The 12,802-nt window shown below is 36.8% G+C and overlaps 1 protein-coding gene across 6 annotated transcripts in view; it reads left to right on the top strand.

Moving 5' to 3' along the window:
* STRN3 (striatin 3) overlaps positions 1 to 12,802 on the top strand; it is a 63,008-nt gene that overhangs the window by 48,499 nt on the left and 1,707 nt on the right. For all 6 annotated transcript variants that reach the window (XM_065064130.1, XM_065064131.1, XM_065064134.1 and 3 more), the window contains 7 exons: positions 4,819 to 4,994; positions 5,126 to 5,173; positions 7,488 to 7,609; positions 8,755 to 8,922; positions 9,184 to 9,324; positions 10,634 to 10,741; positions 12,614 to 12,700. In XM_065064130.1, the coding sequence (XP_064920202.1) occupies positions 4,819 to 4,994; positions 5,126 to 5,173; positions 7,488 to 7,609; positions 8,755 to 8,922; positions 9,184 to 9,324; positions 10,634 to 10,741; positions 12,614 to 12,700 (850 nt within the window). The remainder of the gene's footprint in view (positions 1 to 4,818; positions 4,995 to 5,125; positions 5,174 to 7,487; positions 7,610 to 8,754; positions 8,923 to 9,183; positions 9,325 to 10,633; positions 10,742 to 12,613; positions 12,701 to 12,802) is intronic.

Here is a 12,802-nt window from a genome sequence, read left to right on the forward strand (position 1 = left end):
TACTGTATACATGGAAGGAACAAGAAATTTCTGGGCTGAAATCATAGCAGTCTGGAAGAACGGTGAGAAGAAGCATCACTAATCTTGTACTTTCTCTTAAGCATTTTTGGTTGGTTTTAACTACTGTCAGAGGCCTGTGCTGAGCCAGAAGTATCTTAGATCAAAATAATGCAATAATTAATAATGAAATAATAAAAGTTCTGATGCCGTAATAGCAAATCTATGCCATGTCTTTCTTTGCTAAAGAGATTACAAGAATGTCTTTGATGTAAAAGAAGGAATTTGTGATGTCTCCTTCAAGAACTCCAGTAGTGTAGGGAAAGTTGGTCTGTAGAGGATGCCCTGTGAGAGAGAGACTTTCAGAATCAGGATCTGTTTTGAGGAAAATGTCATGCTTGATTGCAACGCTGCAACTTTGCAATATGTTTTCCTCTTTTGTGAGGTACAGCTTCTTCATAAAACAGTGCATACCCATTTTGTTTTTTCCAAGGAGGAGGAGTATTTACAGGTGAGCCAAGACACACTCAGGAAGCATTACAATGAGTAGTTGATAACAACTGATCAAACTGTTTCAGAAGAATCTGTGGGACTTCTGACAAACCCGACAGTACAGTTTTTATTGTGCAAGGAGCGATGCAGCAGAATAGAACTTGGAGTTGCCTTTACTGCCTTGGGAAACTTAAAGCAGAGAATAGAAGTGATAAATACGCAAGTATGAAATGCTGCCTGAGCTAGCAAGGAATTTACAGCAGAAGGCAGTACCTCACAAATTTGTCAAAGGTTTGAGGGTGTCAGTTATTCTGTAGATGAAGATTATCTTATTGCTTCAGTGTAGTTGGAGATCTAAAACTCTCATTGAGACACTTCATTAGCGGCTCTTTAATTACAGCTTGGTTTGAGAGGTGTGTGTGGAGAGATTATTTCATGTTTTAATATCTGGCTGATACAGGAGACAAAAGTTTTTGCTTTCTTACTACTTCATTCACCAAATAGGAATGAGAAGTGATTACTATAGTTGTCACTTGGTTTCCTTCCTTCCTATCCAGTCCTGCTTTCCAGTGCTCTTAACACAGCTGTTATCTTTTAAAGCACATCTGGAAAATGCGTGGTGGCTTCTGACTTATTCTGACTTGAAGTATCCACTAACACAGATTGAAAGAATTTTTTTGATACTTTTGTTTAAGAAAGGAATCTGTCCTGTCACGGATCTGAAGAGACTGTTGGTTCTCCATCACAGTGTTCCTTCAGGTTAAAAATTCCTTGATAGTTCTTGATTTCTGAAGTTGTTTCCACATAACTGTGGATCTGCAGTGCAATAAGATCATGTCTTATCTTGTACCTGTAACACAGCACTTGTAGGACACCTTAATCTCATGCCCCTTTGAGCTTAGCTGAAGCCACCTCCTTTTGCAGTGAATCTCCAGATAAGCAGATAATATTAAGCAAAATAATGTTTAAGTAAAACAACAACAGAACCCCAAATACTTAATATTCCCACTTTTTGCATTTTGTTCCCAATAGTTCCATGTTCTTAAAATGCTTGTGAGAGCCATTAGTAGTGCATGAGTAAATAAAGCCACAAGAGGGTTCCACTGGCTTTCATGTTGCAATCCCTGATGAGGGTTATATTTTGAAAACAAGAGGATATGTGGACAGAATGGGGATAATGTTTTAAATTTTAAGAATTTCAACTATAGCTGAAAATTTTTCTGTATGTCAGTGATTTAGTCCACCAGTTGTCCACAAGACTAGTTTTCTGTAGTACGGTACAGTCAGCTCCAGTCATGTTGTTTTCAATATCTAGTTCTTTATATTCACCTCCAGTGTGTGTAGTTGTTCCGATGCTGAAGGAGTAATTTTGTTATCAAAACAAATACTCCCATTTCTATTTTCTTGGATTCCACAGCTACACTGGATGGTGTTTTTCTGCTGTAGGACTGGCTGTGAAATGGAAAGTCCTCATTTTTCAGAGCATCTAAATTTTGAAATTTCTCATCAGTCACAACAGTATCAAGGAAAAAAAAAATAACTACAGTTAGAGTTTTCTAATGTTTTATTTATTATTGCTTTCTAATTCACCTGTTTGCTGGAGATGCATAGTTGATTGGGTTAGGGAAATATGCATTTCCTTACTATACTGCAAGGATTCTGTTGACTCCAGGGGCAAGGAGTAGCTTCCTTCCCTGGTATCTTTTTTCTATTTTTCATGTGTTTTGTTTTGGTTTTCATGGGATGTTTTGGTTTGATTTGCTTGTTTGTTTCTTGTTGTTTGTGTTTGCTTGCTTGCTTGCTTGTTGGTTTTTTGTTTTGTTTTGTTCAGGTGTAGTTTCATTCAGTCTGGAATGCTGGTTGTTTACAAGGCAGAATGAATAGGTTGGTGGCCTGTGTTCCCATACAGACAAAACGAAGGCAAAACGGGATTTTCATTAGGTTAAAAGGAGCAAGTATTACAAAGCAGGCATTTCCCATTCTGCTTGCTTCTCTAATCTGTTTAGCAATTTCTTGTGGTTTATGATTTGTATGGGGGTTTCTTGCTCCAAGTTTAGGGAGATTCTGTGGTAAAGGTTTTTTCAGGACATGTGAAGTGTTTTGTGTCTCCTAATGGAGACAGAGTTTTTGTTTGGGGTATTTGTGGGTGGTTTTAGGTAGGGGAAGAGCAACTCTTGCTTTTGGTCAATGCTGTTATTCTAAGCATCTACTCTCTGGCTGTTTGCTGAGGGTGGACTAGGATCAAGGGTCCAGCTGATCCTACTTGGTCCTGTATAGTAAAGTCTGCCAAAGTTAATGAACTCTGTTTTCCCATTTTTGAAACATAAGGACCACTATATTGAATCCTGGGGTTTTTGAGTGGCTCTTCATCACAACTGTAATAGAAACCAGTGTGGATGGCACAGCCAAATAATCAAGGTCTTCTGTCTAATCTGGGACATAACAACATGTCCTAAAATTAGTCATTGCTGTTTCAAATGTTTAGCTTTAATTTCTCTAAGCCTCAGATCACCACAAGTACATGAGGCAACATGAGTTAGCCAGGTGGATGAATACCTTACATAATGAGGGTTAAAAATACTGGGGGACTGATAGAAAAATACCGTTTTTTCCCTCTTTCCACACCTTTCCCCCCCCCCCTTTTTTTTTTTTTAATACTCCTATCCACTTTAAATTTAGACAGATGAATAAATATGCAGTTTGGGCTGAAATCTATAAAGTTTAATGCAAAACTCCAGCATTCCACTCTGTTCCCCACAAGAAAAGATTATTCTTTTTAGGAAGTTTGTATATAGTATGCAGTGTAGTGCTAAATAACTTAAATCTCAATAAAAATCCACGTTATATGTCTGGTATAACAAGTTCTGGTGTTTCATCTGCATTTAGCATAGTTTGCACTTAGGCCAGAAATATACATTAATATACGAGAAAAGCAAAAGCCTGTGAATCTGTAACTCAGAACAGTAAATTTTATTGTATGAGCCTTTATTTGCTTTGACTGGATAGAATCAAATTTAGTGTGAGTGAATAGCGATAATTCAGTCCAGGATATAGATTTGGTCCAAGAATACTTATTACAGTATATGTTACATTATGATCTGAGTTTTATTTTCAGTCCTGATAGATATGAGGTACTAAGATTTTATAAGCTATGGGAGATTTTTTAGTCTCTTAATAGCGTTGCTGAAAGTATCTTGGGATACTGAGAGATTCTAGCCTGTGGTTAAGAAACATGCTTTTATCAACTATTTGGTGACTAGAGAGGGTGTAAGGCAGACAATAGGATTAGTTTCCATCAATTCTTGGTTTGCTAATTTTGTTCATCTAACTGAAGTCAGTTTTTAAACTCTCTTTATAATTACTTGAGGGAAAGAGAGAAGTACCTGCAGATATATTTCTCCGTATGGTGGAGGCTTAGGACAAATGGGATGTAATGTTTTAAGAGTCTGCTCTCTGCAGAATATAAATTGATTTCAAAGTTCTAAGTTAGTCTCTCGCACTCACTAGAAGACTTTGAGGTTTCCTGGTAACTCTTCTGAGTTACCTATAATCAGTATTAAGCAGCTTTAAATTTTGCATTTTAGCCTAACAGTCTATAGGTAAGAGTATTAATTGGATGCTCACAATATATAAAAGTAAAGTTTGTATATATTGCTTCACATAGTAACTAAGTTATTGACTCACAAGTATATGTGAAACTCATTAAAAATATTTGTGTGTTTACTGTCATTGTAAATGTGTATTTAAATTTGTATTATCTATTTACGTGTACATACCTTCATGCATAGAAGAATTTGAGAATTCTGTATATTTCCTGTCATTTTTCAGTCAAGTTGCTCATCTGAGAATGATCACTCACTAGGCACCTGAGGCTCATTTTTATTAAGCTTAAGTGATAAATGAGCTTTTGACAGTTGTAATCTCTTCTTTGGGTGCAGACAACATGATAAGCAATGAAACCTTTGTCTTTTTTCAGGGAAGAATTAAAGCGTCATTGCACAAAAGGATTAAAACTAGTTTTGGAAAATCAAGGCTTCTTGTCTGTGTATTCAACATTGTACTACATTTCACTCTGGGACGGAAGAAACTATGACAGTAGAAAAACTTGCAGGCTGCCTTACAGGCCGGAGAGGGAGATACAGATGCATATAGACAGATCAGTAGATAAATGCAAACTTAAGATTGAACATGCATTAGCTGAATCAAAAGTAGTGTGTTTTCCTAAAATACGGGGAGATGTATATTATAGGTATTTTTAAACTCAAGATAAAGTTATGCCTCTTTTCTTTTTTATTTCTTTTCTTTTTCCTTTTTTTTCTTTACCTAAAGCTGCCAGCTAACAAAGATGCCTTCCGGAAGACTTGGAACCCTAAGTACACGCTACGCAGTCATTTTGATGGAGTGCGGGCATTAGCTTTTCATCCTGTAGAGCCTGTGCTGGTTACAGCCTCTGAGGACCACACTCTAAAACTTTGGAATTTGCAGAAAACGGTTCCTGCCAAAAAGCAAGTATATGGGTTTTTATAAAATATCGATTATGTTTTAAATGCCTTTGAAATTGATTAAACTCTTAAAAATTTTCAGAGTTTTCCACTAGAGATTTCATGTAGCATAATAACTTTCCTTTTTCTTCCAGGAGTGCCTCTTTAGATGTAGAACCAATCTACACATTTAGGGCCCACATGTAAGTGTTTGACATAATTATTGCTTGATAAATGTATTGTCATTATCTGATGGATTTGTAAGACACTTCAGTGTACAAGCCACGAATGTGCTCTATTTTTACATTTTATCAACAAGGTCCCTTGTACTTTGTGAAAACAGGTAAATACTGAGTCCCTGTCATGAGTCACACAGTCCATGATAACACAAGAAGAACAGGAAGTGATAAATGTGGTTAGTTGAAATGGAAAGGAGAGATTGTAGAAGATGATAGTAAAATCACCTGAGTGATGCCTGTATCTTGGACTGTAGATTTTATGTATAATATATGAAGAAGATAAACAGGGTAGACTTTATTAATTGTACCTAGTGTCTTCAGGTACAGGTCTGACAAATTAAAAGTACAGATGCAATCATCAGGGTCAAAAAAAAAAAGGAATGCAGATTCAATGAGTGAAAAATCAGGATATCAAGCGAGTAGGGAGGTTCTGAATTGTTTTTAGGGGCTTCAGCAAGAATAAAAAATAAAATTTCATTGCCATTGTAGGCCAAAGTAGTAGTTAAGGCATGGGTATTCACCAGCACGTATGCCTCTGAGCGCTGGGGGAAACTTGGAAATCAGTGAAGTAACTGTTATAATCAAGAAGTCTATTAATACCTGAGCAAAGTTCTGATAACCACAGTCAGTTCTCTTCCAGTGTCAACCCAGGCTTCCTCCTTTCCCATCTCAAGTGTGCCTACTTTGTGTGCAGATGGTGGTTTATTACAAATATTCTCATTTCTGGTTGTGCTCTGGCCCAAGATATTGGGGAAGCGGATTGGACAAACTAGTCTGAAGCAAGGAAAGATCTTTGTTGTGGCAGATGGTGACAGTGAACTGACCTGAATTAAACAACATTAGTAAAATGTGCAAGTTCAGCTGGAACTTGTAAAACCCCATAAAGCATTAACTGCTTTATTACTGTCTGAGTTTCACATGCTAATTTTGATTTCTGCTTCCTTCTAATAAGAACACAAGACAAAAATTCACGGTCTGTAGGTAGTCACAGTAGTTTGAGTGTACTTCCCCTATGTAACTAAAGATCCAGACTCCAGTTACCAGATAAGCTTCACGAGAGCTCTTTGATAAGTGTGGAAGTCAGTAACACTTCATGTGCTGGCCTTGATAATGGTGGGAAAAGAAAAAAAAGTAGTTTGTACTTGGACATCTACACATACTGTCGTCACCCTCCTCATTCCCTTAAGCCTTGATAGAACATAACGTCTTATTTTTTGCACTTATTAGCTGAAGTGTAAAAAAACACTCTTCTTTAGGACAGGGTGGCTAGTATGTCCTCATGTTAAAATACAAGTGTTGAGTGATAGAGGGACACTGACCAATTGAATTCTCCGTCAGTTCTTTTCCTCTGTCTAAATGTGGGCTATTATTTGGGCTTTTGTTACTGAATACAAAAAGGCAAGATTTGGGAAAGTTTTGGTACAGAACTCATATATACCCTGTGGCTTCCAGTGAGGCTGATAACAAAGTAATTTTGTTATTTTTTTTACCTCACGTATGCATTGAGCAACATTCCCTCTCATCCCAACTTCGTTCTGCACTTTGCCAAATACGCAGGTAGATTTAACCGATAGTCTTCCTTTTCACTATCTTCAAATATGTAATTCTAGTTTGCTCATCTGCACTTAAATGACTGGTAGACTCCTTATATCCTGAGCACGGTCTGTCAGATGAGCCAGGCATCTAATTTTGATGATATGGTTTTACAATACAGTTAAACCTGACTTAGTAGTGCGTCTAAAGGAGTAGGCCTGTGTCTTCCATCAGGCTACAGCTTGTGCTTGTCTCATATCACAGCAAACAGGTTGAAGAAGTTAAACCAGTGGAAGTCTAACCTCAGCCAAAAAGTACTTTCTAGGGTCATTTTTCTGAGCCAGTTTACTGGGGCATAGGTTACTGTCGGTTCCTAAAAGAGGATGAGAAAATAGTTGGATGAGAGGCTACAACCATCTCTTTCAGTACAATCTAGATTGGTCTAGATGCAAGGTAAAAACTCATCGTTTGTAGATGTAGTTACTGTTGCTTCTGAGAAGTAAGGTGGTGGTCTTTGAATTTCTTGGATTTGGGTAGTTCTAGTTACTTTGTTATTAATATTTTAATAGAGGTTGGTATCACCTCTTGAGGCTTTAAAAAGCTTTTAACAGAATTGCTTCTTTGTAGTTTGATTTTTTTTTTAACTGCTTGATACAAACCAATGCATTTTGAAAGTAGATAACAAATTTTTACTTCTACCCTGTAGGCAGTATCAATAAACTTCTCTTTCTCTGTCTCCCGGTAGTGGACCTGTATTGTCACTGGCAATTAGTTCCAATGGAGAACAGTGTTTCAGTGGTGGTATCGATGCAACCATCCAGTGGTGGAACATGCCTAGCCCTAATGTAGATCCATATGATACCTATGGTAAGTGCCTTATAAAAGATAAATAACTCATGACCACTGTCTTCAACATTAATTTGCTGTTTGATGCTAATCTGTTTTCTAGAGCCTTTCTGAAATGTAACTACCATTTATCAAGTAAATTGTGTTTTCAACTTTGTACATGTGGTAAACATTAATTATGTATTCCCACTTGCGTTGGTGACATGCTTTGTGTAGAATTGTAATAGGAAGACTGCTGATTTCTGGGAATTAAATGGTAAAGAAAAAATTAATCGTACCTCTTTGTTTTTAAGAAGTATGCTTACTACTTTGGACCAAAATTCCAAGCTTCTGAATGATTATTTCTTCTGATAGGAATTTCTCAGAAAACTAAGATAAGCGTACTCAAATCCTATGTCCCATGTTTCTGATTTCCATCTCAGTTCCCATAACCAATGTCTATAAAATTGAAGAGCTGATAACTGCTTGGAAAACTGTGCATCACTGTCCTACTATTGATGCTGATCAGTATTTTGAATCATAGAACCATAGAATACTAGGTTGGAAGGGGCCACAAGGATCATCTGGTCCAGCCTTTCTTGGCAAAAGCATGGTCTAGACAAGATGGCCCAACACCCTGTCCAGCTGAATCTTAAAAGTGTCCAGTGTTGGGGAATCCATCACTTTCCTGGGGAGATTATTCCAATGGATGATTGTGCTTATCATGAAATATTTCCCTTTCATGTCCAATTGAAATCTCCTCAGGAGTAACTTGTACCCATTGCCCCTTGTCTTTTTCATGTGACTCCTTGTAGAAGGGGAGTCTTGATCTTCTTTGTAACCACCGTTTAAATACTGGAACATGGTGATAAGGTCTTTCCTAGGCCTTCTTTTCTCAAGACATGAATAAACCCAGTTCTCTCAGCCTTTCCTCATATGGCAGGTTCGTTTGGTTTGGTGGGGTTTTTTGTTTTTCTCTCCTTTTGGTGTGTGTTTTTTGAGAAAGATGGCAGTGGTTGTACAAATTGACCATGTATGTAATATTCTGGTTGTTGCTTAAACAGGAAGGGCTGTAACAGTTTTATGTGGAATTTAATTTATATTGAAGTACAAGAAATACCTGTTTAATGTCTCTTCACTAAAAAAGTTTCATTTCTGAACTTTTGTTTTTTGTTTTTTTTTTCCAGAGCCAAACGTTCTAGCTGGCACCTTAATTGCTCACACAGATGCAGTCTGGGGTCTTGCGTACAGTGGTGTAAAGAATCACTTACTATCTTGTTCAGCAGATGGCACTATTAGATTGTGGAACCCACCAGAAAAAATGCCCTGTATTTGCACTTATAATGGAGAGAAAGGTAGGGTTTTGCAGTGGTTTTGAAAATCTGTTCTGAGGCAGCTGATGATGTGTCCAGGCTCTCTATCTCCATTTGTCAAAACCTCATAACAGAATTAAAGGAACAAGATCTTTTACTAAAGTAATCCTGGTGCTGTAGCATTACTTTAAAGAAGTGAGTGAATTTCTTCTTTAAAGTATGAGTATAAGACAAACTAAATGTATAAACTGTCAAGAATTTAAGTGTTTCATTATTTCTGAAGACACTTTTCTGTCTTCCTAGAGCATGGAATACCTACATCAGTTGACTTCATAGGTTGTGACCCTGCTCATATGGTGGCATCTTTTAACACTGGCAGCACAGTCATCTATGATTTAGAAACATCCCAGTCAGTGGTAATGCTTTCATCACAAATAGAATCTGGTAAGTAAAGCTCTTTTGTATTGAATATCCATCTCGGATGGGGTACCTTTATCCAAGTTTTATTATACAGTAAAGTAAATGAAAAAGTTTTGCTCCTCTGCTGCATCGTGCAATTTGAGAGTTGGTTAGATGCTTAAAGGTGCTTGGACATGACAGAAGAGATAGTGGATTAGCAGGATTTGAAAGTGATTAGAGGTAGTGAAAGCAACAGTTCTTGTTCTCTAAGCTGAAGTTTCTCAAGATTCAGTTGTCTGAATTGCATATTAAAACACAGTTTCATTATGTAGCCTTGACACAGAGAATATTGAAAAAAGTGAATAAGTGAATCAAGCAGAATAATAGTTCAGTGTAGAATTCTGTACATGTTGTGATTAAACACTCTCTCCTGTGGAACTTTTACTATTAGAAATTCTGCTGCTACAAATAAGGTGCTATAAAGATGTAGCTCTTTAAGAATTGTGTGCATCTGATGAAATTCTGGATACAGGAGCTTTGTTTTCTTGAACCCATGAAAGTATTCCATAAGGAAAACTTCCAGTTTCTCATCATTCGTTTCTGTAAAATGAGACGTAAAATAATAATGTGAGGGGAGAAATTGCTTTTACCCTCCAAGTAGTCTGATTTATTTAGTGGTTATACTTACAGTATAAGCAGGTTTCATAAAGACTTCAGCACAGGTTACAAAACTGTGTAAAAGCTATATACTAGGTATATAGTACAAAAACTGGCATCGATAGTGAGAAAGCACATCTCAAATTGGAGAAATAACTTTCTTAGTTTGAAAAGAGAATCTTAAATGGAATCAACAAAAATTAAGCACAGAAACGAAGGGAACAAGCTGTAAAACGCTGGCACATCAAGATGAAGTGTTTTTAAAAGAGTATTCCAAAAACTGCGTAAGAAATTCTAAACCAGTCATTGGTGTATATAACAGAATCTAACAGGTTAGGTTGACTTCAGTTATTTGGATTCTGTCTTTCCCCCCAGCTAAATTTTTTTTTAATGCGGAGCTATAAGGGGTGTGTGCTTAAACATATTGATGCCATAGTTTGTTTCTACTTGGCTAGTGCTGCTCTCAAGAATCTTTTGTGTGTGTACACCACTTGTACAGCTTTAACCTTACATTACATTGACTAGAGTCTACCTGGCTGTATTTATTTATTAGGAGATGCATTGATGTTCTTCCTAAAATGTTACTTATATAATACTAGTTAATATAGTAAGCTCAAGTGTAATGCTAAAATGTTCTCATTTTAACTTTAACCCTTTCTTTAAGGCAGGTTAATATTTTTTTTAATTTTATTTTCAGGTGTACAATCAAATAATCATATTAACAAGGTAGTAAGTCATCCCACACTTCCTGTAACTATTACAGCACATGAAGATAGACACATCAAATTTTTTGACAACAAAACGGGTAAGGATAAAAGAGAACCTGATTTGTATGTATGAATATGTTTGAAGTAAATCTGGGCAGACATAGGGAGAATCCATTTGTAGAAAACTTATTAGTGATGCGGTTTTATGTAAAAGACAACTTTTGGTATTTGTAAGATTAAGCCTCTTCAGTACCTTCTCTATGATATAGTCATATTCATTGCAATTGTGACTTCAGCAGTCAGAAAATACTCTCTCAAAATAGGCAGAGATAGTTGTGAGGGACAAGGAAGTCCTTTTAAGTTAGAGCTTTGTTAATTTATATAGAACATCTGCTGTTTTCTTCCTGTCTTCATCATTTCCATGCTTTTAACTGTAAGGATATATATTAGTTATGTTTTTCAACTCTCAATAGTAAAGAACACTGCTTGGTATCTATTAGGGCAAGAAATAACCCTACATTAATTGTAGTAACAGAATCCTGTGTTGTACTTTAAGAACATAATTAAGTTCATGAAACAGAAAAGGATCTGGATAAAAGAGGAAGGAAGGGTATAGGGAAAAAATGCACAGTCTATCATGACTAAAAGAATCATAGAGTCATAGAATGTCCTGAGTTGGAAGGGATCCACAATGATTGAGTCCAATTCCTGTCCATGCATATGACAACCCCACAGTTCACACCATGTGTCTGAGGGTGCTGTTCAGTCTCTTCTTGAACACTGTCAGGCTTGGGGCTGTGACTGCCTCCCTGGGGAGCCTGTTCCAGTGTCCACCACCCTCTGGGGGAAGAACCTTTTCCTAAAGTCCAACGTAAACCTCCCCTGGCCCATCTTCCTGACATTCCCTCGGGTTTCGTCATTGGTCGCTTAAGAGAGGAGTTCGATGCCTGCCCCTCCTCCTCCCCTTGTGAGGAAGCTGTAGCTGTGATGAGGTCTCCCCTCAGTCTCCTTCGGGCTGAAGAAGCCAAGTGACTTTAGCCGCTCCTCATAGAGCTTCCCCTCCAAACCTTTCGCCAACTTTGTAGCCCTAAAAAGGCTGAAATAATTGTAATAACAAAGATGAACTTCTGTTTGTCAAATTATCGGTTGCTTTCTGCATGTTATCCTATCAAAGTTGGAAAAAAAAAAAATCAGCATAAGATGACTTTAAGTAGGCACATGTGGAAAACTCCTTTTTTTAACTGTGGTTTGAGCAGAGTAGGGGAGGGTGTTCTTGGGATTTGGGGTTTAAAGGCAAAAAGCTAGACATTTTTTCCCTCCTTATCTTCCATGAATCTATTTGAATCGTAGTCATTAAATTCGTTGCAATGATTGTCCTGAAATTAAAATGTAGATGTAGAATAAGGAGAAAAATCTTGCATAAACAAATAATTGGGTCAAAGACAGAAAACAAAAGGTAGAAGTAAATAATCATTTGTGGAATAAGATATTACCGGGTCCAGCAATAGTTCAACATTATGTGAATCATCTGGACAGGAGACAGTATGTTGACAGTTTACTGTCGTTCATTAATTCAAGGTATTAAAGATGAAGGCTGATAAGGAAGAACTGAAGATCTTAATAGACTTAAAAGCAGGCAAATCAAATCAAATTCTGTGTCGATAAATGTGAAACGATGCATGTAAGGAAAAACAAGCTGCTGCTGTGTCATTGCTGCCAGTAAAGATGCCTGATGGATAAAAAGAGTGCTTAGAATGGGAATGCCTTTTTGAGTGCTCTGTGTCATTTACCCTTACACTTGTACCAGAGTCTGCAGTTGAAACTTAATGATTTCTAATAGAACTGTATCATTTAAATATTGTTGAAATCTATTACAAATAAGTGTGTTATGCTATATCACATTTAATTGCAATGTTATTTTTATAAGAAACAATACTTCACAGGAAATTCACTGTTTATTTTGCTTTTAGGTAAAACGATCCATTCTATGGTTGCTCACTTGGATGCAGTCACAAGTCTAGCTGTAGATCCTAATGGAATCTATTTAATGTCTGGAAGTAAGCGTTTTTTCATAATCTGTATACAATATAAATTTTGCATTTATGATGCACGTAAGTGTCTAACAAATCTTTGTCTTTTTTCTCTTCTCTTTTTTTCTT

Source organism: Columba livia, chromosome 5 (genome assembly GCF_036013475.1).
Source record: "Columba livia isolate bColLiv1 breed racing homer chromosome 5, bColLiv1.pat.W.v2, whole genome shotgun sequence".
Taxonomy (NCBI): domain Eukaryota; kingdom Metazoa; phylum Chordata; class Aves; order Columbiformes; family Columbidae; genus Columba; species Columba livia.